This window comes from Ananas comosus, linkage group 15, assembly GCF_001540865.1.
Source record: "Ananas comosus cultivar F153 linkage group 15, ASM154086v1, whole genome shotgun sequence".
Taxonomy (NCBI): Eukaryota; Viridiplantae; Streptophyta; class Magnoliopsida; order Poales; family Bromeliaceae; genus Ananas; species Ananas comosus.
In genome coordinates this window covers 833,003-854,492 of record NC_033635.1, presented here as the reverse complement: position 1 = coordinate 854,492, position 21,490 = coordinate 833,003, and the positions used below count along the sequence as shown (strand labels likewise).

The 21,490-nt window shown below is 38.3% G+C and overlaps 5 protein-coding genes across 10 annotated transcripts; 2 read left to right on the top strand and 3 right to left on the bottom strand.

The window, feature by feature from the left end:
• LOC109721810 (IQ domain-containing protein IQM2-like) lies at window positions 1,595-5,201 on the top strand. The gene is made up of 10 exons (XM_020249602.1): window positions 1,595-1,840; window positions 2,436-2,928; window positions 3,036-3,150; window positions 3,232-3,297; window positions 3,391-3,479; window positions 3,568-3,658; window positions 3,744-3,890; window positions 3,976-4,068; window positions 4,147-4,248; window positions 4,419-5,201. Exons 2-10 carry the CDS (start codon window positions 2,471-2,473, stop codon window positions 5,112-5,114), a joined length of 1,857 nt encoding a protein of 618 aa, XP_020105191.1. The 5' UTR covers window positions 1,595-1,840; window positions 2,436-2,470; the 3' UTR covers window positions 5,115-5,201.
• LOC109721464 (pentatricopeptide repeat-containing protein At3g12770-like) lies at window positions 6,071-7,282 on the top strand. Its single transcript, XM_020249118.1, has one exon. It carries the CDS (start codon window positions 6,071-6,073, stop codon window positions 7,280-7,282), a length of 1,212 nt encoding a protein of 403 aa, XP_020104707.1.
• On the bottom strand, window positions 8,828-11,861 carry LOC109721211 (40S ribosomal protein S28-like). Of its 6 annotated transcripts, none has more exons than XM_020248677.1 (3): window positions 11,776-11,861; window positions 11,582-11,622; window positions 8,828-9,202 (listed from the first exon to the last, which is right to left on the bottom strand). In XM_020248677.1, the coding sequence occupies exon 3, from the start codon at window positions 9,199-9,201 to the stop codon at window positions 9,004-9,006; it is 198 nt and encodes a 65-aa protein (XP_020104266.1). In that variant the 5' UTR covers window position 9,202; window positions 11,582-11,622; window positions 11,776-11,861; the 3' UTR covers window positions 8,828-9,003. The 6 variants fall into 6 exon arrangements, with proteins under 6 accessions (XP_020104266.1, XP_020104264.1, XP_020104265.1 ...); XM_020248675.1 differs by lacking the exon at window positions 11,776-11,861 and adding an exon at window positions 11,195-11,249 and having other exon boundaries at window positions 11,582-11,628; XM_020248676.1 differs by lacking the exons at window positions 11,582-11,622; window positions 11,776-11,861 and adding exons at window positions 10,083-10,147; window positions 10,257-10,513.
• On the bottom strand, window positions 11,952-15,252 carry LOC109721209. The gene is given in 8 exon segments (XM_020248671.1): window positions 11,952-12,024; window positions 12,394-12,582; window positions 12,696-12,912; window positions 13,005-13,141; window positions 13,353-13,409; window positions 13,566-13,740; window positions 14,054-14,164; window positions 14,982-15,252. Coding segments are annotated over 6 exon segments (711 nt in total). The 5' UTR covers window positions 15,060-15,252; the 3' UTR covers window positions 11,952-12,024; window positions 12,394-12,582; window positions 12,696-12,759.
• LOC109721210 (protein YLS3-like) lies at window positions 15,665-18,383 on the bottom strand. Its single transcript, XM_020248672.1, has 3 exons — window positions 17,871-18,383; window positions 17,540-17,617; window positions 15,665-16,129 (listed from the first exon to the last, which is right to left on the bottom strand). Exons 1-3 carry the CDS (start codon window positions 18,229-18,231, stop codon window positions 15,969-15,971), a joined length of 600 nt encoding a protein of 199 aa, XP_020104261.1. The 5' UTR covers window positions 18,232-18,383; the 3' UTR covers window positions 15,665-15,968.

The window sequence follows — 21,490 nt, the reverse complement described above, 5'->3', positions numbered from 1 at the left end:
CTCGTAATGTAAGAAATTATATGAGTTTGTGAACGTATTAATAACTCCTTTTCTTTTCTTTCTTTTTTCAAAGATAGGTAGTACGCTATTCGTCTCGTTTATTTTATTTATAAATAAACTTAGCAAAAAATGTGAATCAATTAGGATTCGAATTTAAATTTCGGATATCAATTACCAAATTCTTTGTCACTTGCTCTAGGAACGGTCAGTCGTATTAATAACTCTTGAAACATATTTTGTGGGGTGGAAGTTTTCTCGGACCAAGCTCGATAGTAACTTGGAACTAGTCGTGGAACTCAACAACATTTGGCACGGCAATGCCATTTGCAAGATGGTGACTTTTCTACGTGAATTGGACTTGCATTTTTAGAAAAATTAAAAACAAAGTAGGTGGGATTTACTCACGAGATTTCTTTGAACTATTCCTATTTCTTTCTTTGAACTATTCTTGTATTTGGACTATCACTGACGCAGGTTAAAATCAACAATTTTGATTTAATATTTCTACTTAAAGCAGTAAAAGCTTATTAGGAAGAATTTAGCCAGAAGATTCAATTTTAATACTAATTTTATTATATCTTTGGAATTGAAATGGGGTAGGATTAATCTTAATAGTATATTACTAAAAAAATTGACAATATAAGAAATACTAAAAAATCAATCGCAAAAAAAAAACCATTCAAATAAAAAATAATAATTTTTATTTCCGACTAAATTTATTTTTTTAAGAAAAGTTTATAATATGCTACCTTTCTCTCTCTCTCATCAAAAAAAAAAAAGAAAAAAAAAAGAGAAAAATCATTACTCATTGGGACAAAAATACTACCATGGTTTTAATTCTTTGCCGGAGAAAACCCGGCAGCGTATTCGACGGAACAGTCAAGCGAATGCCGAGTACAATTAAACCACCGACCCTCCTATGGATAGTCAAATATCGCAGTTATTAGCCCATTTAAACTATGAATAACGACTCCAATGTTTCTCCCTAATCTTTTTACCTTTTTTTTTAATAAAAATGTACAAAAATTATTTCAACTGCCATTCTTTTGGATTCGACTATTTAACCTTTAAAAGTTTAGACTTTACAACCTGATTTTTTTAAAAAAAATTTATTTACTTCGAGTCAATAAGTGATTCTTTTTATTTTGAAGTTTGAATATTTGGTTTATTCTTACCTATTCAGTCAATATATTTTATAATATTTAAGTATTTATAAATTTATTAAAATAAATAATTAATTTAAATTCTGTAGTTAAAAACTCATCTAATTATTTAAATTAAATTTTAATTAAAAATTTAAAAAATTGAACGGTGAAATCAAAATAAAATTATCTATAGTTTAAATAAATTTTCTAAATGTTTATTTATTTAGATTTGGGTAAGGTGAATCCGTGTATGGGAAATTGTATCTACTACAGAGGATTCTCCGCGAGCACGTGGCCGGAAAATCTGGAGCTTGGGTTCGCTTCTTCACGGTGTAGTGTTTCCATAAATAATAATAGAGTCCACACGGACCACACCTCTCCTTTGTTCCTATTTAAACACACCACCGCGCCCTCTCTATTGGCTCAAACTCACCACCCCCATAACAGAGTCCCACATACATATTCCTGCTTTTAGGAGGCTATAAAAGAAGCCACCACCCTGGGCTTTTCTCCTCACTCGGCTACGCCTATCTCCATTCCATTACCAACCAACCAACCAACTGCGTCTCCTCCTCTTTATCTCTCATTCCCTCTCACATTATCTTCTCTCCTCGTCCTCCTTTGACCTCGCCATTTTTTTTTTCCCATTTCTGAGAGCTTTGAGGTGTTTCGGAAGGCCAGGGAGGCGCGCAAAGGTGAGATTTTATTGGCTTTTTTTTGTAGCAATTAGATGGATTCTGAAATGGGTTCTCTTCTTTTCTTCGCTTTTTGAGGTCCATAGTGGTGGGGTTTTCGTGGGTTAGAGGCATTGGGGTATTTGGATGTCTTCGGAGAATTTGGAACGCTTTGTTCCATTGGATCCGACGGTTTCTTCTTTAAGATTTTTGATTTGCTCATGTATTATGATGCTAAAGTTTGCATTTTGTCGCTATGGAGCGCAAAATGATGTGCTTTTATTGGCTCGATCTTAGAGAGAAGTGATTGTTTTCCTGTTGAAATTTGTTGATCCGTTTGAGTTGTTAGCAGAAAATGGTAACTGATTCTCTTTACTCTTATTTGTAATCAAACTTTTATCCTGCTTCATGCTGATCTAGTCTTTAATCCTTGAGATTTGGTCTTTCAAAAAATGTTTTCTCCTTTCCAGTTAATTTTTGTTCCCTACCATTGTTGTAAAAGCAACTCAACTAGATCGCATTTTATTGTAAAAACCATCTCAAATTTACCTTCCGTATTCTTTTCTCTGCATGAGGAGATCGGTAACATTGTTGCTATTTTTCACATTTAGCACAGAAAACAGAGGCTTTCATCCGTTCTAAATCCAAAAAATGGGTCTACTATTCTCATGTTCCGCAGACGACCGTGATTCTCTCGACGAAAGCTTTGAATCTCTCCTCATGAAATCTTTCAACTTCAATGACAATATAAACACGAGCCTTCGATCGGTTAGTTTCGACGGTCGCGATTCCGAGCCCACCATTCTGAAAGCCCTTGGCTCAGGCAAACTAATAATCAAAGGATCACTGAGCTTTAAAAGGGAGGAACCAGATTCACTTCACTTAGAAACCATGATCTCTATAAAGAGCCCTACCTCTGATAAGGAGACTACGAAACTGGTCAATCCTGCTAAGAGGTTTAGACCTTCGCAAGAAATGGAGCCAGAATCACCGGTTATCGGGCTGGACAGCCCGAAACATGAGGCAGCGGTGAAGTTGCAGAAGGTCTATAAGAGCTTTAGAACAAGAAGGCAGCTTGCGGATTGTGCCGTCCTCGTAGAACAAAGATGGTATGAATTAATTGTTGGCTGCCTCTATTTTTTGTTTAAGTAGAATTTGTGATGTTTTAAATAAGTGTCTAATACGAGAAAGATAATTTTTTGGTTGCTTTCTTTAGGTGGAAGTTACTGGATTTTGCTTTGCTGAAAAGGAGTTCTGTGTCGTTTTTCGACATTGAGAAGCAGGAATCGGCTGTCTCAAAATGGTCGAGGGCGAGAACTAGAGCAGCTAAGGTACTTTCTCTGGTTCTAGTATGCTGATATATACAAATAAAATAATATACTTCTAGTAGTTTAATATTGTTTCTTGTTCAGGTTGGCAAAGGTTTATCGAAGGATGATAAAGCTCAGAAACTTGCTTTGCAGCATTGGCTCGAGGCAGTACGAATCACTTCAACCACAAATTAATCTCGTAGTTTTCAATGTTTCATATTGAGATACGTAATGACCTATTCTTTACTGATGTATGAACAGATTGACCCGAGACATCGATATGGTCACAACCTTCACTACTACTATGAAGGTTGGTTTCGCTGTGAGAGCAAGCAACCCTTTTTCTATTGGTAGGTCTCAGGAGCTCTTCTTCTGAATGTTTCATGCTTAGTAAGATGATTTTCTATGTTCTAAATAAATACCACTATGAATTATCAGGCTTGATGTGGGCGAAGGAAAGGAGGTCAATCTCGAAGAGAAGTGCCCTCGATGGAAGCTTCAGCAGCAGTGCATCAAGTATCTAGGACCAGTAAGTGCCTTAAATAACAGGATAGTGTGTGCTACTTAATGACAAAGCTGAATTTTTATGAAACAATCCTTATATTATTGTGCAGAAAGAAAGAGAGGCTTACGAAGTTGCCGTCGAGGATGGAAAGTTCATGTACAAACAAAGAAGGCAACTCCTCGACACGTCCGAGGGTTCCAAAGATGCAAAATGGATCTTTGTATTGAGCACATCAAAGACTTTATATGTTGGTCAGGTATTTTTCATTATTCTCCCCCTAAAAATTAAGTTTTTTGATCCTATTGGATGTTTATCTGATTTCATTTTCTTCATTATTGCAGAAGAAGAAAGGAACATTTCAGCACTCCAGTTTCCTTGCTGGAGGTGCCACATCTGCTGCTGGGAGATTAGTAGTAGAAAATGGAGTTTTGAAGGTATTAACTTAATTAGCAGGAAGTTAGCTCCTATTTCATAAATGATGGTTTACTAAATTCTATTTTTGTTTCTCTCAGGCTGTCTGGCGGCATAGTGGACACTACCGCCCGACAGAAGAAAACTTTCGGGAATTCATGAGTTTTCTCAAGGAAAACAATGTGGATCTTTCCAATGTAAAGGTGAGAATAAGTGCGAGTTACAACTTATTCAACATTTGAAGCACGTCGTATTCACTCGTATGTTTTACTTGATGATTAAAATCTGAATTATTTCTAATCTCATCTAGCTGACAATTTATTCAAAATTGGAAACGCGTTATATTGACTCGTTTGTTTTAAATTTCGTTCAGTTAAATCCTACAGAAGATGATGGGGAATTTGGGGGTAGACTAACAAGCAGCTATTCTGAATTGGATCTTGCTGGAAGGAACGTCTCTGAAATGCTTGAAGATGAAATAGAGCCGTGTAATGCTTCTACTGCAGAGAGAAGCTCCACTGCAACAGAAAGCTCTAGTTCAGCGGAGGGCCCCTCAGAATCGAGTTTTAGTTGTTCCTCCATTGGATTCAAATTAGGAGGACAGAGAGAAGTGGAACGGCCGATTGATCTAACGGTAGAGGACCCAGCAGACAGTGATGAAGAGAATGAAAAGCAAATAAACTCGTCTGGAAATGAGGAAAGAGTTGAAGAGCCATCTACTTCTAATAGGCCTCATGTTTTCCATAAAAGAAACTTGTTTTTCGAGGAGCAGGAGGAAGATGAAGAAGCCTCTGTACCACAAGAACTGATCCTTAGGAGGATTAACTCGAAGAAAGAAATGAAGTCATATCAACTGGGGAAGCAATTATCCTTCAAATGGACTACAGGGGCCGGCCCTCGAATAGGGTGTGTAAGGGACTATCCCTCCGAGCTTCAGTTCCGAGCTTTAGAGCAAGTCAACTTATCGCCGCAAAGCGCAGGGGCTTCTAGGTTTTGTTCCCCACGAACTAACCCAGGTCCAAAATTTGCAGAAGCATCTGTACATAAAGAAGATCCACTGCCACAATAATACAAACCAGAGTAGTAGATGGAGCAAATCCTCTAAATCTTGGTAAATTGTACGTACACACAAGATGAGAGCATTCAATTTTATTCATTTTGTAGATCCTGTAGAGAAACACCTCATTCAAGTTTTAGTGAATTTTGATGAATCAGTAGAATTCAATGAGTTATTATGTATAAACTAGTTATTCCCATCTTTTTTGGAGATAACATTCCTAGAGGTGTAAGATTAAGCTGGTGTCGAACCTTTCGGAGCAATTCCTATCGACTAATCGACGTGTCCTTTAGTTTTTTTTTTTTATTTTTTGTTCCAACCGAGGCCTCGTTGTCTCATCTATATAACTTAGTTCATTAATTCAATGAATGAAGTGGGCAGTGTGCTACCTCTTTCTAAAAAAAAAAAAAAAAAAAAAAAAAAAAAAAAAAAAAAAAAAACATCCTAGAGATGTTATATAAAGCAGTAATCTAAATTGCAACAGACTTATCTGTTGTACATCTACTTTGATGTTTGAGGTTATCGAACTACTTGGAAAAGGTTATAATGCTATGCAATGTAAAAAATCACAAAGAAACACAAAATAGACAAATTGCCCATAGAAATATGGAATATTGTTATGCTACACTACACTCTCCGATCTTAATAGAAACAAATGGGCGTTGGGCCCTTATTTGGTCCAACCCAAAACTAACCCCTTCTAAAATGTCCCACTTTTTCTGTACACGGTACTCTTCACCTCTCTCGCACACGTGATCGAACACATGGCCACCATTCTCTCCGCTCCAACCCCATCCCCGCACCGCCTCCTCCCCGCTTCCCCTCTCCGGCCACTCCGCCACCACCGCGTCCTCCTCCTCCTCCCCTCCGCCTCCGCCGCCACCCACGGCGGCGCCGCCGCCTCCGCCGCCGGCGGCGACTGGCCCCTGGAGCGGCGCATCGAGGAGTCCATCGCCGTGCTCGACCTCATGCTCGCGCAGTCCCTCCCCCCCGACCCCTCCGTCCTCTCCGCGCTCCTCCGCGGCTGCGCCGCCGCGCGCAGCCTCCGCCTCGGCCGCGCCGTGCTCGACCGCGTCCCCGCGCGCTCCCCGCTCCTCTCCGACCCCTCCGTCGCCGACGCCCTCCTCCTCCTCTACTCCCGCTGCTCCCTCCTCGGCCCCGCGCGCCGCCTCTTCGACGCCATGCCCCGCCGCACCGTCGCCTCCTGGACCACCGCCATCGCCATGTACCACGCCGCGGGCTTCCACCGCGACGCCCTCGACCTCTACCGCGCCATGCGCACCGAGGCCGAGGCCGACCCCTCCGTGCGCCCCAACGCCTTCACCTACACCGCCGTCCTCAACGCGTGCGCGGGCGCCCGCGACCTAGAGCTAGGGGTCGAGGTCCACGAGGCGATCCTGCGGGACGGGTGCGGCGCCGACGCGTTCGTGGCCGTGGCGCTCATCGACATGTACGCCAAGTGCGGCCGCGTCGCCGACGCCCGCCACGTGTTCGACGCAATCCCTACCAACCCTCCATCGGCCGAGGCGTGCACCGCCATGGTCGAGGGCTACGCCCGCAACGGCGCGCCCAAGGAGGCCATGGACGTGATCCGAAGAGCACTGTGCAACGACATCGAAGTGGGTAATAAAATGGGGTTCGCTACAATGATAAAACCATGTAACATGGAAACGGCACTGCGCAGTGGTCAAGAGATCCACGCCCACATCATCAAATCTGGGTACAAACCAGGTATGAAAACCTTAAGCTTGCTTGTAGAATTGTATGTAAAATGTGACCGGATGGGTAGTGCGAAACAGGTGTTCGACGAATTGGCTGTGAAGGATGTAGGTTTGTGGGGGAGAATGGTGGCTGGGTTTGTGAGAAATGGGATGTATATACAAGCCTTAGGGATGTACATAAAGATGGTGTCTTTGGATATTGGGTTGGATTCTTTGGTTGTTTATTGGGCTATAAAAGCATGTGTTGGTATGTTGGGATTGGAAGAGGGGAAGCAAATTCATGGAAGGGTTATTAAGATGGGTTGTTTTTCGGAGGATTGTGTGATTGATGGAGTTGGTGAGGTTTATGGGAGATGTGGGGAGAGTGGAGAAGCTTATAAGGTGAAGAAGCTGAGAAAGAATAGGATAAATGGGCTTTTGGCTCAGGTGAATGTGGTGGAACACGGTTCTCAACAGTAGGTTGCTCTTTCGCCTTGGGTGGTTAACTAGTATGTTTGATGGGAAAATCCTAAGGTGATATGGGGAAAATTTTTGGTGTAGATAACAATCTGCTGGATACGGAGACATTAACTTTTACTCCTCACTTGTATCTGCATGACATTTGTAAAATATACATTAAGAAATGACCATCGTAGATTCTTATTTGTACTTATATGGCACTAAACTCGGCCTTTTCTTTTGCTTTTGGCCAGTCCTCAATTATCATGAAATACCCGCTTTCAATAACTAATGCTGAGGAAATTGGTTTGCCTTGGGTACTAAACCATGTAATTTAGCTCTTTGGGTTTGCCTGAGACTGGCTTTAGGTCGTATGAATCTATCCCGCAGCGTGCTGAACAATTCAGGGACAAGTAACGAAAATAGAGAGAAGTGCATTTATCACATTGCGGTGATACTTGAAAAGAGTTAGCATTTTTTTTTGTTTAAAAATCCTTTTGAGGAGATAACGGAGGTCCTTTAAATAGAGCTGCTTATACTTTAGTAAGGCCAAATACACTAAATCCGGTCTAGTTTCGTTCGTGAACAGCAACCACGTTCGATGCATCTCTAGGCCAACAGAGATGCAAATTGATATTCATATATTACAATAGTGATGAGAATTAATATTCATATATTACAACTAAAGGTAAATCGTATTTATTCATGCAGTCAGTGTGATAATTAGCTCCATAACATCAACAAACAGGTATACAACAAAACTCATTCGGCAGAGCAATCTCGCATTTGCCAGTAATAAACAATATCTACTGCAGAAATTATAAGGGCAAGATCATAACCTTAAGAGCGCGTTTAGTTTGCACTATAAAAGATTACTAGAAATAAAAAGATGTCCGAGAATCTTATTCATATTCATCATATTACGAAGAATGTGACATTACTGTGTTTGGTTCGTACAGTCATATTATTTAGTCATGTGATTTAAAATTACAAAAAAAATATACAATTAATTTATTTATTTCTTTAATTAATTTTAGATAATGCTACAAAAAAAATTTAACATTTTTTTAGAAAAAAGGGAGAGAGAACATAGATTAGAGAAAGAAAGCATAATTAAAGAAATAGAAAGAGAAATAGAGTCAAGATTAGAGAGAGTGAGAGAATTAAGATTTTAGAAAAAAAGGGGAGAGCTTAATTTAGAGAGAGAAAAAGAGTTAAAGTTTAGAAAGAAAAAAATAAATTTAGAGAGAGATATGAGGTTAGAGTGTAAAAAAAATAATAGCAACTAGCCGGCGGATAGAAAGAAAGAAAGAAATTAGATATATTATGATTAATCCAATCCATTAATATGAAGATACCTATCCTTTCTCAAGAGAATGAGATTAATACTTTATGATGAATCTCATTTCCAAGTAAATCTAATATTACTAACTAAATTACTTAGTACATTTAGCCAAACACCGTCATATTTTGTTATTCCTGTTAGATTACTAGGAATCTTAAAAAAATAACGCGAACCAGACGCACCCTAATGACCATCAAATCACATTTAACTGGCGAACACTATTCAAGACAACTTTTCAATCTTAATCAGACGAGAGGGGAAAAAAAAAATAGCACCTTTGCAGTCTCATAGTATTGAATACTTGCTCTAACAATCCAAAACACCAACTGTGAAAAACAATTATAGCAGCAATGCATCACCAAAAGCCATAATAGAGCTCCTGCAATAAGGAACAGCATCAGCGCAGCCTCCTAGCCTCTCTTTCAGACTCGAGCAAGGTGAGGATATCACCCTCCCTCACTGGCCCTTTCACATTCCTCATGATGAGCCGGTTCTGGTCGTCCAGAAACTTAACCCTAACTTGGGTCACCTGACCTCTCGACCCAGTTCGGCCAATGACCTTAACCACAACCGCAAGCTTCACTTGGGCATCCATTCTGCACGAACAAATAGCAATAACAACAGGCGTCTCAAATAGGTAACTCATACAGTTGATAGATTCCCATAGAGTTGATATATAACCAAAGTTTCATGGAGTCTGTAGCTGCTCATTGACAGCCCTTAACAACATTAATGAACTGTTTGATAGTCACAGAAAATCTTACTGGTAATGACTCTTTTGGACATAGCAAGCATAATAGACCACAATTTTGGACAAGTAGGGGCTATGACATCCAAAACAATTTGTTTAACCTTCTCCTAATGCGTGGAGTATGGTTTACACTAAAGTCCAGTTCCCCTTTTCTGTTTAGACTCTTTTGAAAACATTCTATGCAACAATGTAGTATTGACCAACAAGCCAAAGCCCTGAGCTCATTACCATCCAAAAACATAACAAGAGAATGCAAACAGCAAATGTTTTATCACTAGATCAAAGCACTAATTGCAATACCTTCATAACCGAATCTTATGAGCAGATTATGTTATTAGCTTATTCTGTTTCAAAAACACAAGTATTAGCACCTGATCAAACCTGCAGGTGCTTCGTTCAACCAATGGATTTCATACAGAACTTAAGATGACTATTCATCTTTCATTATTAGTTCTGAGATATGCTTAATATACCATTTAATTTGCACCAGCGAAACTTCACTATATGCCTTACTATAATCTATTCCAAAAGTTTTGATTAAAAAAAAACAATTTACAAGCTAATAATGATCAAGGTCGTACGAGAACTAGGCAATCTACTTTTCAGATAAGAAAAAAGTACAGAAAAAGGACTCCAACGGGCAGGTAAATTGAGAAATCGATTGAACAAAATAAAGCACAATTTACGTTCTCAAAAAGTAAAAAATAAGGGGTACAAAGATGTACAAGTTAGCACAAACCAGAAACCCTCGAAATCGCTCGAAGAGAGTGAAGACCCCTCAACTAATTAACTACAAATTAATAGAAGAGAATGTATGAGATAAGATCAGATTGCAGGAAAAAAGGAAGGAAAAAAAGAAATACTGTTAAAGATTAATGCAGAAGAGAAAGAGAACATACGCAGCGACGGCGATTTTTCTCCCTTGCAAACGAGGGCGATCCTATGAGAAATAAACCCTCAAATAAAATAAAAAACCGCAGGAGACTTACGGGAGGCTGATTTGCCTCCGTTTTTGATGACAATGGCCCTCCAATTAGCGGAGTTTACTGTTGTACATGGGCCGGACCGGGCCTAGTTCCGACCTTCGCGTTTTTCGTTTAAAAAAGGAACAAAAGTATCAAAGCCCAAGCCTGGGCCCTTTATTAGTTCAGGTTCCTGTTCAGCGAAATTCCCCCGAAAAGTCCGTACAATCGAGGAAAACAAATTGAGGAGATGGGATATTCTCTATTCTGTTTTTTTTTTTTTTTTTTTTTTTCACTTTTTGGGAAAGATGCCATTAGGACACACACACTCAAGCACATTTTTTTTTTTGCTCGAAGTGGGAATGAATTCTGATAACTATTCTAAAGTCTAAACAGTAATGATAAAGAGACAGACCGACCGTCCCTAGAACAAGTGATAAAAGGCTTGGTAGTTGATACCCGAGACCCAAGTTCGAATCCTAATTGATTCACATTTTCAGCTAAGTTTATTTCAAAATAAAATAAACAAAGTGGGTAACGTGCTACCTATCTCTCAAAAAAAAATAATAATAATAAGGAGACAGAAAATAAACTCTATCAGTAGCCCGACAATTTATGCGGGTATCCAAAACACAGCGAGGGATAGAAGAGCCACTTCTGCGAAAATCCTCAACCTCAACTCAAAAAGAAACTGGAACTTGGGCAAGGATTTTCAGAGACTAACCAACACAAATTCGAAGTTGGGCTATCAACCCAGCTTCACATGCCAGGAACAAATTCAATTTTAAGCGCTCGGAGAAGGAGCGCCTAGCATCAAAATCATGCAATTTACAGGGTAAGATGTAATGAGAAGCATATTAGGATAGGCACCTCACCTATCAAATAAAGTGAAGCTCCAAACCAAAAGCCGCAGCACGAAGAATGTTAAAACTGGGGGAAAAAATAAACATGTAGCTATCTGTATATGAAAGTAAAATGTGTAGTAGCATAAATTCAGAGGTAGATGGCAAATAACTAGTATCACATTTTTCTTTTTCAGGAAAATGTATCTATGAAAAACCCTATTTTTGAAAGCAGGTTCTGCAGCATTGATTTATGATATTTTTCTTGATACCTAGTTGTGGAAACTAAATCATTTTTCTGTTTATACATTTAGTCAAAATAGAACACAACATACAGACTCTTGCTATTTCCCAGAATTGCAATTGGTGATTTTTCTTGTTTGCTGTTGCGAATAAATCAGATGAAATGTTGCTGCATACCTTTAGGATTCTGCTTCAGGAATTGAACTCTCAGAAGTTATCTGTTGAACAAAAATACAATTACCCAATGCACTGACAATGAGCTTGCTTAGCATGTCTTCAAATCAGAATATAGTGGTCATCACAATATCAGAGAAAGTTCATTGCATTCAATAAATTACTGCACTTTAAAGCTTAAATCCCATTTAAGATACCATATTTTCATCCTTATTTGTCTGGAGGCAATCAACTGCCGCAACATTTGAGCTCGGTGATTTAGGAGACTGCAAAGCAGAGAACTGCACACAGGTATTGACCATAGCTGTGTTAGAATAAAGCTACACATATTACTAAAATTATTAGAAAAGGGACGCATGAATTTTCCTTTGGTAAGGTGGTTTGGTCAAGCTCATCTTCCCGAGGGGAGTCATGTCCTGAGTGGCATTCACCATGTTGACATGTGGCTGCAGAAGAGACGATTTTATGTCATTTCTCTTTTGAAAGGAAGCATAAACTGCGCAAGCAGGTGAATTTACATTCTCATAAAGGCACTTATAGTATAGTATGCACGATAATAATCTTAACCTAGTTAAAGGTGGTGTAGTTGCACCACAAAAAAATTTGCAAAAAGCCTTATTACTTGGATGAAAAAAGTTCGAGGTGGTCAGTGTACTCAATTTGCCAGGAAAATTAATATTTTTCAGGAAAAGGTGCAAGTGAGGGCTGAAAATAAAGAAATTCTCATAAAATACAGGCTCCAGGAATTTTTAATTCCTAAAATTTAATACATTTACTATGTGGCGACAAAAGAGTTTGATGCATAGCAAGTTGACCTGCTTGTTCAGTTGCATCTCTATCAGTAGTTTTGTCAGGTGAATCCTGCTTGGTTGGCTGAAAGGTATTCTCCAAACTGCGCAAAGCATTAGAAGGAAAAAAGCACCACAGGCCTCTTATATACTGAGGAGAATATACTCACTTTCTATGCTCTGCTCTGCTGACAGGCTCAGGAAGAACTTGACTTCCTAAGACAGAGGATGGACATTTCTGATCCTAAATATCAACAGAGAATGTAGGGAAAAAAATTGCTAATCACAAGTATGGATATGAATCATTTCAATAAACAAAATTTTCATACCTCATTCCTCATATTACTGAGAATATCTTGAAACTTCCGTAGAGCAACTTCCATGTTATGTTACTCAAGATGCAAAGACTACGAAAGAACCACTTCGAGCATGAGAAAAATCAAAGGCGGCCAAACATAAATTAATGCCAACAGGTATTAAGATAACCTGCTTCTCTGAAGTTAACCTGTGTATGATTTCATCCTTCACGGATAGAGCTCTTCGAAGGTAACACCACTTAAGGAAAAACAAGCGAATTGGGACATTTAATGAAACTCAAAATACCACATATCTTGATAAGTACTTGATGGAATGGATATTTCTTCAATTAGGGGCTGGAAATTGCTGCTAAGTTTCTCTGCTTCAAGGTATTCTTTTAGTTTCAAAATAATTGTGTCCCTCCGTTTAAGCTCAAGCTGGCATTCGTTGAGCTTGTTTTCCAGGAAATTGACATTTTCTGTGTGGGTAAAGCATTAAAAATAATATAAAATAACATGACTAACAAAGAATGATGTACATTAAACCAGAGCAAGTGTGATGAATTAATGCAGCAGTTCTAATATCAACATGCACCTTTTCTCCCTTATGCTATCTAATTTGTAGAATTTTTTGCTAAATCTGCTGCTAGAGATAATCTTGCATATTCATGCAATAAGCAATAATCATACCCACAAATACATTCTCAAGTGTAGAAATCCTCTGCACTTTGTTCTTTAATTCCGTGACTGAAAATAGTAGGAAAAAAAATAAATAAATCAGCTTGTAAAGCTTTATATAGCCAGGAAAACTACATGTGGAAGAAGAAAAACTAACAACAAAATGTTAGATTGATTCCTAGCATGTCTATCAAGTAGAAAATCAGTCTCTATTCAAGTCCATACCAACTTTCTCCTTCTCGTTTACAAGATGATGAACACCATCTAAAACCTATTTAATAGCAGTAGCTTCCTTTTCAACTGAGCCAAATAAAGCCAGGTGTGCATTTAGCTTCTCTGAGATCACAGCAATGGATCTGTCCTTCATTTGAATGGTGCCCTTCAGAGCACAAGAAGAATCCTGTTTCTCGAAATTGCAACAGTGAATTAAACTAGTTATCTACCAGTAACTGCAGCAGCCAAGACTATCTTATTTAAAGGCAGAATAATTGTCTAAAATGCCAACCAAGCTTTCCAGTGGAATGCAAAGCTCAGGACCAAAACTTAGATGCCAAATGATAGGCGGCATGCATTAAAGAAGGTCACAAAAAGAATGAAATATATTTTTTTGATACTTTAAAGGCTATACATGCAGACAACAAAGACCGAACTAAACACCAGAATTACAGGAAGGTAGTCTAATTAGTGAGCTCCAGAAAAGAATACAAACTGACCTCATAGTGGCATACGAAAGCATCCCATGATAGAAGCAGGCCATTAATAGTTTCTTTCAAATCCTTTTCCTTCTCCTCCAGTAACTCATTCTCGTTCTCAAGATACTTCACCTGTAAAAGGCAAGTAAAACGTTTTGAGCATTGTAATCATCAGCTTGGTGAAGCAGAACATTCTTAAAACCTCATTAGGGGAAAGTTCCAAAAGCCAGACTGGGAATGTCTCACAACTTCTTTCTTATTGATAGATCCTACATTCACCAAAAGGTAATCGTACTAAGATAGGCCTCCAGTTCAGATAAATTTGATGATCCTTTCATTTTTCAAACTGTTTTCACTTCACTTGAGGATCTTATGGTTCAATTTTATACTTGAGTAAATAGTGCGCTAAAAGAGTATCATTCAATAACCGAGCACAATGTTGTTTCCAATACATTTCCATGAAATTTCTTTTTCGACACTTTCTCATATGAGATTCTTATCGTTCAACAAGATGATTGCTCTAATTGCAAGGCCGCAATTGGTCAAATTAACATGTGTACAAATGTAACCAGTTAAATAGAAAAGGATTAAAACAACAGATACTAGCAACAAACAACAACAAACCCTAGATTCGAGTTTCATCTGAAGCTCATCACGCGAAGCTAACTCAGAGCGCAATTCTTGCAACTGCTTCGAGTAATCCGCTTCGATCTGCTGCTGCTTCTGAACTCGAAACCATAATTTCGTCGAACTAACTCAAATTAAAGCATACACATGGAATCCGAAACAAATCCCCAAACAAGATGGATCGAATCAAAACCTGAATTCATTGCTCGAGCTCTTCTCTCACGCTTCGCTCTCTTTCCTAGCTCCGACAAGGCGAATAAACGAAGAGATCGAACTCAATTTTCGAGAGGGAGGGGGGATGAGGCGAAGGATTAGGGTTTACTCTGAGATCTCGAGCTTCGGAGACGAGGGCGAGAAGCTGGAGCTTGAACTTGGAGAGCCCCAGCAATTCCACGGCCATGGCGCGCTCGCGCACACAGCGTTTTCTCAATTTTGGGGCCTTTTATTCGGGAAAGATGGCTCCCCGTTTTGACACGTGTACGTTGGATCTGCTACCGGATTTTGATAGGATGTTCCTACGGTTGAATCTTTAGTCCCACATCGAAAGAGGAGACAACAGCGCAAAGCACCTCACGTTATACAAGCAACTTAGCCGCTACGTTTAAAAGCACGCAGCTGCGTGGTGAGCACAGAGCGAACTATTCTTTCGCCTTTTACTAAAGAATACCGTGTGCTCGCCACTCAAAGCAGCATACGCCTATTTTTGGAGGGGTATTCCGAAAGGAGTGCTCCAACAAATCAAATTAGTAAAATTTTGAAGTTAACATTAACATTAAAATTGAAGAGAAAGTAGATAATATGTGCTTACATACGAAATGTAAATATTTTTGAATTTATAGTGGGTTAGAGATTATGGCCGAAGCATGCTTAATAGGAATCCATGCCGGGAACGAGAAAATGTTTTGGGCACGAGAATTTGTTTCTCCAATGCGAAGATAATCAATTGGGCTACAAGAGACCATATCCTCTATTCTCAAGATCTGTCTTTTGACAGCCTAAACGTTCTTTAGCAGAAGCCCCTAGCCTGATACTCAGTTAATCTCGTCCAACCACAAAATATAAAAAACACCAATTTCTCACAACAAAGATTCCAACATCTTTTACCATATATCAATAAATAAAAGAGGCAAAAAAGAAAACGATACAAAGATGAACATTTTTAAAAGAGAGAGAGGGAAAGGGAGAGATTCCAGATGCTTTTAATGAGGGCATGTGACTGCTGACACGAAACAGACACCAAATAAAAACGTTGCACGTCCAGCAAAGGGGGGAAGGGAGAGAACAACTCCAAAAGCGCTTTGCACCCGAGTCAAGGCATGAAACTATGAAAAGGAAGCACCAGGAAAAGAAGAGTGGTGCATCCCACAACCAGCTCCACTACAGAAACCCAACTGCTTCCTCTTAGAAAACTGCTGCTTCCACCGCTGCTTTCCTGCGCACTTCCGGAACTGCTCGGGGTGTTCCCTTTTGCTGTGAAAGACAAAGGTGATTCCATTCACACCAAGTTATAAAAGGAAAATAGAATATATATATAGATTGAGATGATATTATTAATACAACCGAAAGTGCTATTTACAGGGTGAATTTACTAATAATATTCATTCTACCAAAAGCTAGTTTGGTATTGAAGCTCATCTAGTACTAATACACAAAAATATGAATGCGATAAATTCATTGTAATATGCGGTACGTAACGTAATCTTTCTGCAATCCAAACGACACCTCAATGCAAATTATGCAATACATCTCTCCAAAAATACTAATTTTTGCCCCCTGTCAAATATTATTTTGGTGTGATCAGAATAGTTAGTTGTTTCTGATCTTTCTATTTTCTTTTTGCCGCACTGGATTAGAACAACGTGTCTGATTTTTGTTCATCTACTCAATTGGACCCGACCAAACACTGGACTAGCAGAAAGAAAGTAGGGTATGCCAAGCTGTATTACCAGTAAAGGCACTAAAAATCTACCGACCACGATTCAAAACATTGGGGCACAACAATACAATGAAAACAATATATAACAAGTAAGAAGTGATTATTTAAGGTAAAAACATATTAGAACTCACCTGAAATATATATAAACCACTTTGAATCAGCTATCCAAATTTTCAAATTTTTTTTTTTACTATCCAAACTTTTAACTTGTTTGATCTAAATCAACCAACAACACTTTGATTTCAAATTTTAAATTAATTATTTTAATTAATTTATAGCTGCTAGAATTATATGAAGTATGCTAAATAAACCTATAAAGATAAATATCACATTCAAATTTTAAAACCAAAGTATCATAACTTACTCAAATTAAATAAGTTAAAAAATTGAATAATAAACTCAAAATTAATCAAAATGATTCATAGCTCAAGTTCTGTACAGTTTTTTCGTTATTTAAATAAAGAGTTTGAGGACTACATAAAAATATCACAGAGGTACATAAACAATTTTTTTTTTCCAAAATAATTATAGCTATAGCAGAATCCAGGACCTCACAGAACAAAAAAATTTAGAATTTAATTCTGATGCAATGTTACCTAAAAGATCAATCGTTCTAGTAGTAAAACATGAACTCTGAATTTTTTTTCTTCTTTTTTTTGAGAGAGAAAGACAATAAGCCACCCACTTCGCTTACTTTTTAAAAATAAATTCGGCTAAAAATATGAAGCAATTAAATTTAAAATTTAAAATTTAAAATCTCAGTTACCAACCATTAAATCTTTTACCAAATGTGCTAGTTACGCTCTCATATATATATATATATAAAACAGCAGCTAATCACACTTAAAAATTTACTACTTTGACTTAGAGAACCAAATACGTTAAGCAATTAATAATTGATAATTGATAATTAAATCAAAGTATTTATAGTGATAGAGCATCACCTGGAGGCGCAGTGCTCGCACTTCCACCCTGCTTGAAGATCGCCGCATCCGTGGAGTTAGGCGGTAGGTTTAGGAGCTCTGCAAAACCCAAAAGCATAAAACATTAACATCTAGAGCTCTTCAACGATTCGATTTAATTTTTTATTGGAAAAAATAACAGTTACTTTATTAAGACACGAATTGATCAAACCTTTCTACAACCATCATAAAAGAATGAATAATTTTCCAACAAGAAAATCATAAAGATAAATACAAAGCCCGTTTCTAAACCCTAAACCTCACTAAGGGGGGTTGGAGGAGGCAACAGAGCGAACAGGTGGTGGGCACTCACTGGGGCACGCGGAGATGTTGGCGGGGGCGCTGCACGCGGCGGGGAGGGAGAGAGCGAGGGAGACGTTGAGCTTGAGCCCGAGCTGGGGGTCGTCGCGGTCCTTGACGAGGACGCAGAGGCACTTGGGGCTCTTCGCGAGCACCTGCTTGAGCCCGTCGCAGCAATCCGGGGTGGGCGATCGCGCGTTTCCCTCGACGTAGGCGAGGCACGGCGCCAGCCCCACCAGCTGGTTCGCGCACTCGCTGCGGTCGCCCGAGAGGTCGGAGAGCGCGACCATGGGGAAGGAGGAGACGAGGACGACGACAACGGCGAAGGCGAGCACTAGGGTTTTCGAGGAGGAAGAGGTGGTGGTGCTCGCCATGGGAGAGGAGGAGGGAGGTGGTGGGGGGGTGAGGGATTTAGTTTGGGTCGTATTAAACAAGGAGATCGGGAGAGAGGGGAGGTGGGTGAGTGTCAATAATGAGTGGTGCAATAATGGTGGCTTGAAGTGTGTCCTGAGTGGGAGTGTGGGAGTGACGGCCGAAAATAAATATTTTTTAAAAAATAATAATAGTAGTCTTGTAATTAAGATTAAAAATATAGATCTTAAATTAAATAGTTTAAATAATTTTTTAATAAAAATTTAATTGATTTGAATATTTTTATATTGTTAAACGAGAAAACACTTCATATCGACCATTAAAATTACAAATTTTGAAACTCTTTGATTATTAGGCAAATAATGTCGAAAAGATTTGAAATTTGATTTCTAAATATTTCAAGTGATATAGATCATGTTCAACGATGCCGATCGTCGATTTGGAGGCTCCATCATAAAAAATAAATTGGTAGCAACGGAGCCCGTTTGCTATCGATAGTATTCTGGCTCAACTCATAATAATTATATATTAATTTAATTTTTAGTAAATTGTTGTATAAATAAAAGACAATTTTTTTAAAAAAAATTCTAGCATTTTTTACTTTCGCTGCTACAGAAAAAATAATACTATAATAATAATAATTGATTTTATTATTGTCACAATAAAAAACATTCAAATCATAACTAAATTAAGTATATCTATTTTGACGATATCAAAAATATTAGCATTTCTATACTTATTATTTTTTAGGCTAAATTACAGAAAATCCCCCTGTAAAAACTCGCTTTTTCACTTTCCCCCCCTGACATTTAAAAACCTACACTTTGCCCCCTTGTAAAATGAAAAATGTGCACTTCACCCCCACCGTTAGGGTTCCGTTAGGGATTCTGTTAAAAAATATTTTTTTATACCGAAAATACCCCTCTGCCTCTTCTCTGATGCTTCGCTCCCTCCGGCTCGCTGCTTCGCCGCCTCGCCGCCTCGCGGTTCTCCACTGCTTCTCCCTCGCCCACATCCCCTTCGTCCTCCTTCGCCGCCTCGTCTTCGCCCTCGTTGTCCCTACCTACTTCTCCATCAACACCCATCTTAGTATCCTCTCTACTGTCGTCTAAATCGATGGGCGGCGACGGTGTAGGAGGAGAAGCGGAGCAGGTGGAGAAGAAATTGGAGAGGAATCGTGGCCGATTGAGGTGGAAATAGCGGCGGATCGAAGGGGCTGCTGCGGAAGCTCAGGAAGAAGACAACAATGGCGAGGGGCAAAATGGTCATTTTACACACCGTAACCCCCTGTGAACATTTTTCATTTTATAAGGGGGCAAAGTGTAGGTTTTTAAATGTCAGGGGGGGAAGTGAAAAAGCAGGTTATTACAGGGGGGTTTTCTGTAATTTAGCCTATTTTTTATCACCGTTCATTCCCTCATTTTCAACGGCTCAGATTTAATTTTTAAAAAATTGTGACCTGTAATAGTGGGTCATTTTGAGTGAGGTATCGGTTATCGGGTATCCCAAAGAAAAATAATTTTGTCTTTTAATACATGATTAATTTAATAATTTTATCTCTACTATAGCAATAATTCTATAATAATAATTATTGATTTTATTATTGCCATGGTAAAAAAATTCAAATTATAACTAGATACAGTATATTTATTTTGACAGCCCAAAGATATGGCGTAAGTAGATTGATTCTCCATAATAATATCAAATAAAAAAAATAAGGAGGTGGGGGTATTAATAAGTTATTGGATCCCATACCATAGTGTTTATTTTGAAGGTCAGGTGTTAGGAGATGTCTAATAAAGAGTTCTTAGAGCATCTTCTATTAATGCTTCTTGAATACTAGTACTTCTTCAGCAGAATATAAATTAAAAGCTTAGGTTTTGAGGGTTAGGAACAGTATTTTTTTGAGTCCTTTGAATGTCGCTAGATGTGGAAAGGGCCAACTCCTTTTGAGTAGAGATAGTAATCGGGAAGCGTGCACTTACGAGGCTGTCCCGCCATTGGCAGGATATAATTAGGAGTAGAAGATGGTGGGGAGAGGGCAAAATAAATATGGATTGAGAACAACGATGCTTTGGACCACCAACACCCCCAGTGTCCATAAATTAATTAAGGGTTTGTTTTGGCCCACTAGGATGATCTGTGTCAAAATCAAAAGATCTGCCCTATAATCTCAACTATGAGAACCGACTACTATAAGTGATGGAAATTCTATAAAATATTATGTATATATATAAAAAAAAAAATTAAAATTTGAACCTATCTTAATTATAAATAAGTAAAAACATACAGAATTTATCTAAACTGTGAAACATTTTGAATTAGCTATTCAATCTTTTAAAATTTTAATTTTACTATCCAATCTTTCATATTGTTTGATTTGAAACAATCAATAATTTTTTCGACTTTAAAATTGTGACTAATTACTAATTTTAATGAAGTTATAGTTAAAAGCATTATATGAAGTATATTAATTAAATCTATAAAGATAAATAATGTATTTAAATTTTAAAATCAAAAGACCTGACTCAAATTAAATAAATTAAAATTTTAAATAATAAAATTTAAATTTAAAAAATTTGAATAGCTGATTCAAAATATGTTCATTGTCCGAATAAATTCCTTTTTACATAACAAATGTGCATCTCTATGTAGTCTCAATCCACATGAGAGAGAGAGAGAGAGAGAGAGAGAGAGAGAGAGTTTAACTAATTAAGGGTCCTATCATGAGATTAGCAAGTGCGTAGGAAATGGAATTGAGTGGATATTCTAAAAGCAAATAAGACCTTTTCCGTGGTCACGGGGTTAAAAGGCTTGCTACTATTCGTCACGGACCTCACAGTAGACATCTTCGGGAAAAGCCAATCTCCTCATCTGTTCTGTTTCGGCTTAGATTTAATTATTCCCTTCTTCTAGCATCTCAACCAAAATAAGGCTTTGATTCCATTCCAAACATGCAAGCACCCGACAACACTATAAAACCAATGAGCGTAACGGCTGAGGGATCTGCTTTTCCAGAAAAAAAAAAAAATAAAGTAAAAAATTGCGTAACACAATATGTAGGAGTCCAGTGATTTAGGGCTAGGTATAGGTTTTACAGATAAAGCTGTTTGAAAAGGCACTCAAATATTCTCTGCAGATTAATAGATACATTGAAGGCATTTCCATCCCAATAACACTGTCGGTAGCAACTGCTCTAGTTTTGTCACAACACCAACTGATGTTGCCATCTACAAAATCTGAATTCAATTAACAAACCAT

Coding starts and splice junctions, on each gene's coding strand:
- LOC109721810 (XM_020249602.1), top strand. CDS start 2,471: ATGGGTCTACTATTCTCATGTTCCGCAGACGACCGTGATTCTCTCGAC. Junction 3,480..3,567: donor AAGCAACCCTTTTTCTATTG/GTAGGTCTCAGG, acceptor ATGAATTATCAG/GCTTGATGTGGGCGAAGGAA. Junction 4,249..4,418: donor TGGATCTTTCCAATGTAAAG/GTGAGAATAAGT, acceptor AATTTCGTTCAG/TTAAATCCTACAGAAGATGA.
- LOC109721464 (XM_020249118.1), top strand. CDS start 6,071: ATGCTCGCGCAGTCCCTCCCCCCCGACCCCTCCGTCCTCTCCGCGCTC.
- LOC109721211 (XM_020248673.1), bottom strand. CDS start 9,252: ATGAGTTACCTATTTGAGACGCCTGTTGTTATTGCTATTTGTTCGTGC.
- LOC109721210 (XM_020248672.1), bottom strand. CDS start 18,231: ATGGCGAGCACCACCACCTCTTCCTCCTCGAAAACCCTAGTGCTCGCC. Junction 17,618..17,870: donor CAACATCTCCGCGTGCCCCA/GTGAGTGCCCAC, acceptor TGGGTTTTGCAG/AGCTCCTAAACCTACCGCCT. Junction 16,130..17,539: donor TGCGAGCACTGCGCCTCCAG/GTGATGCTCTAT, acceptor TGTCTTTCACAG/CAAAAGGGAACACCCCGAGC.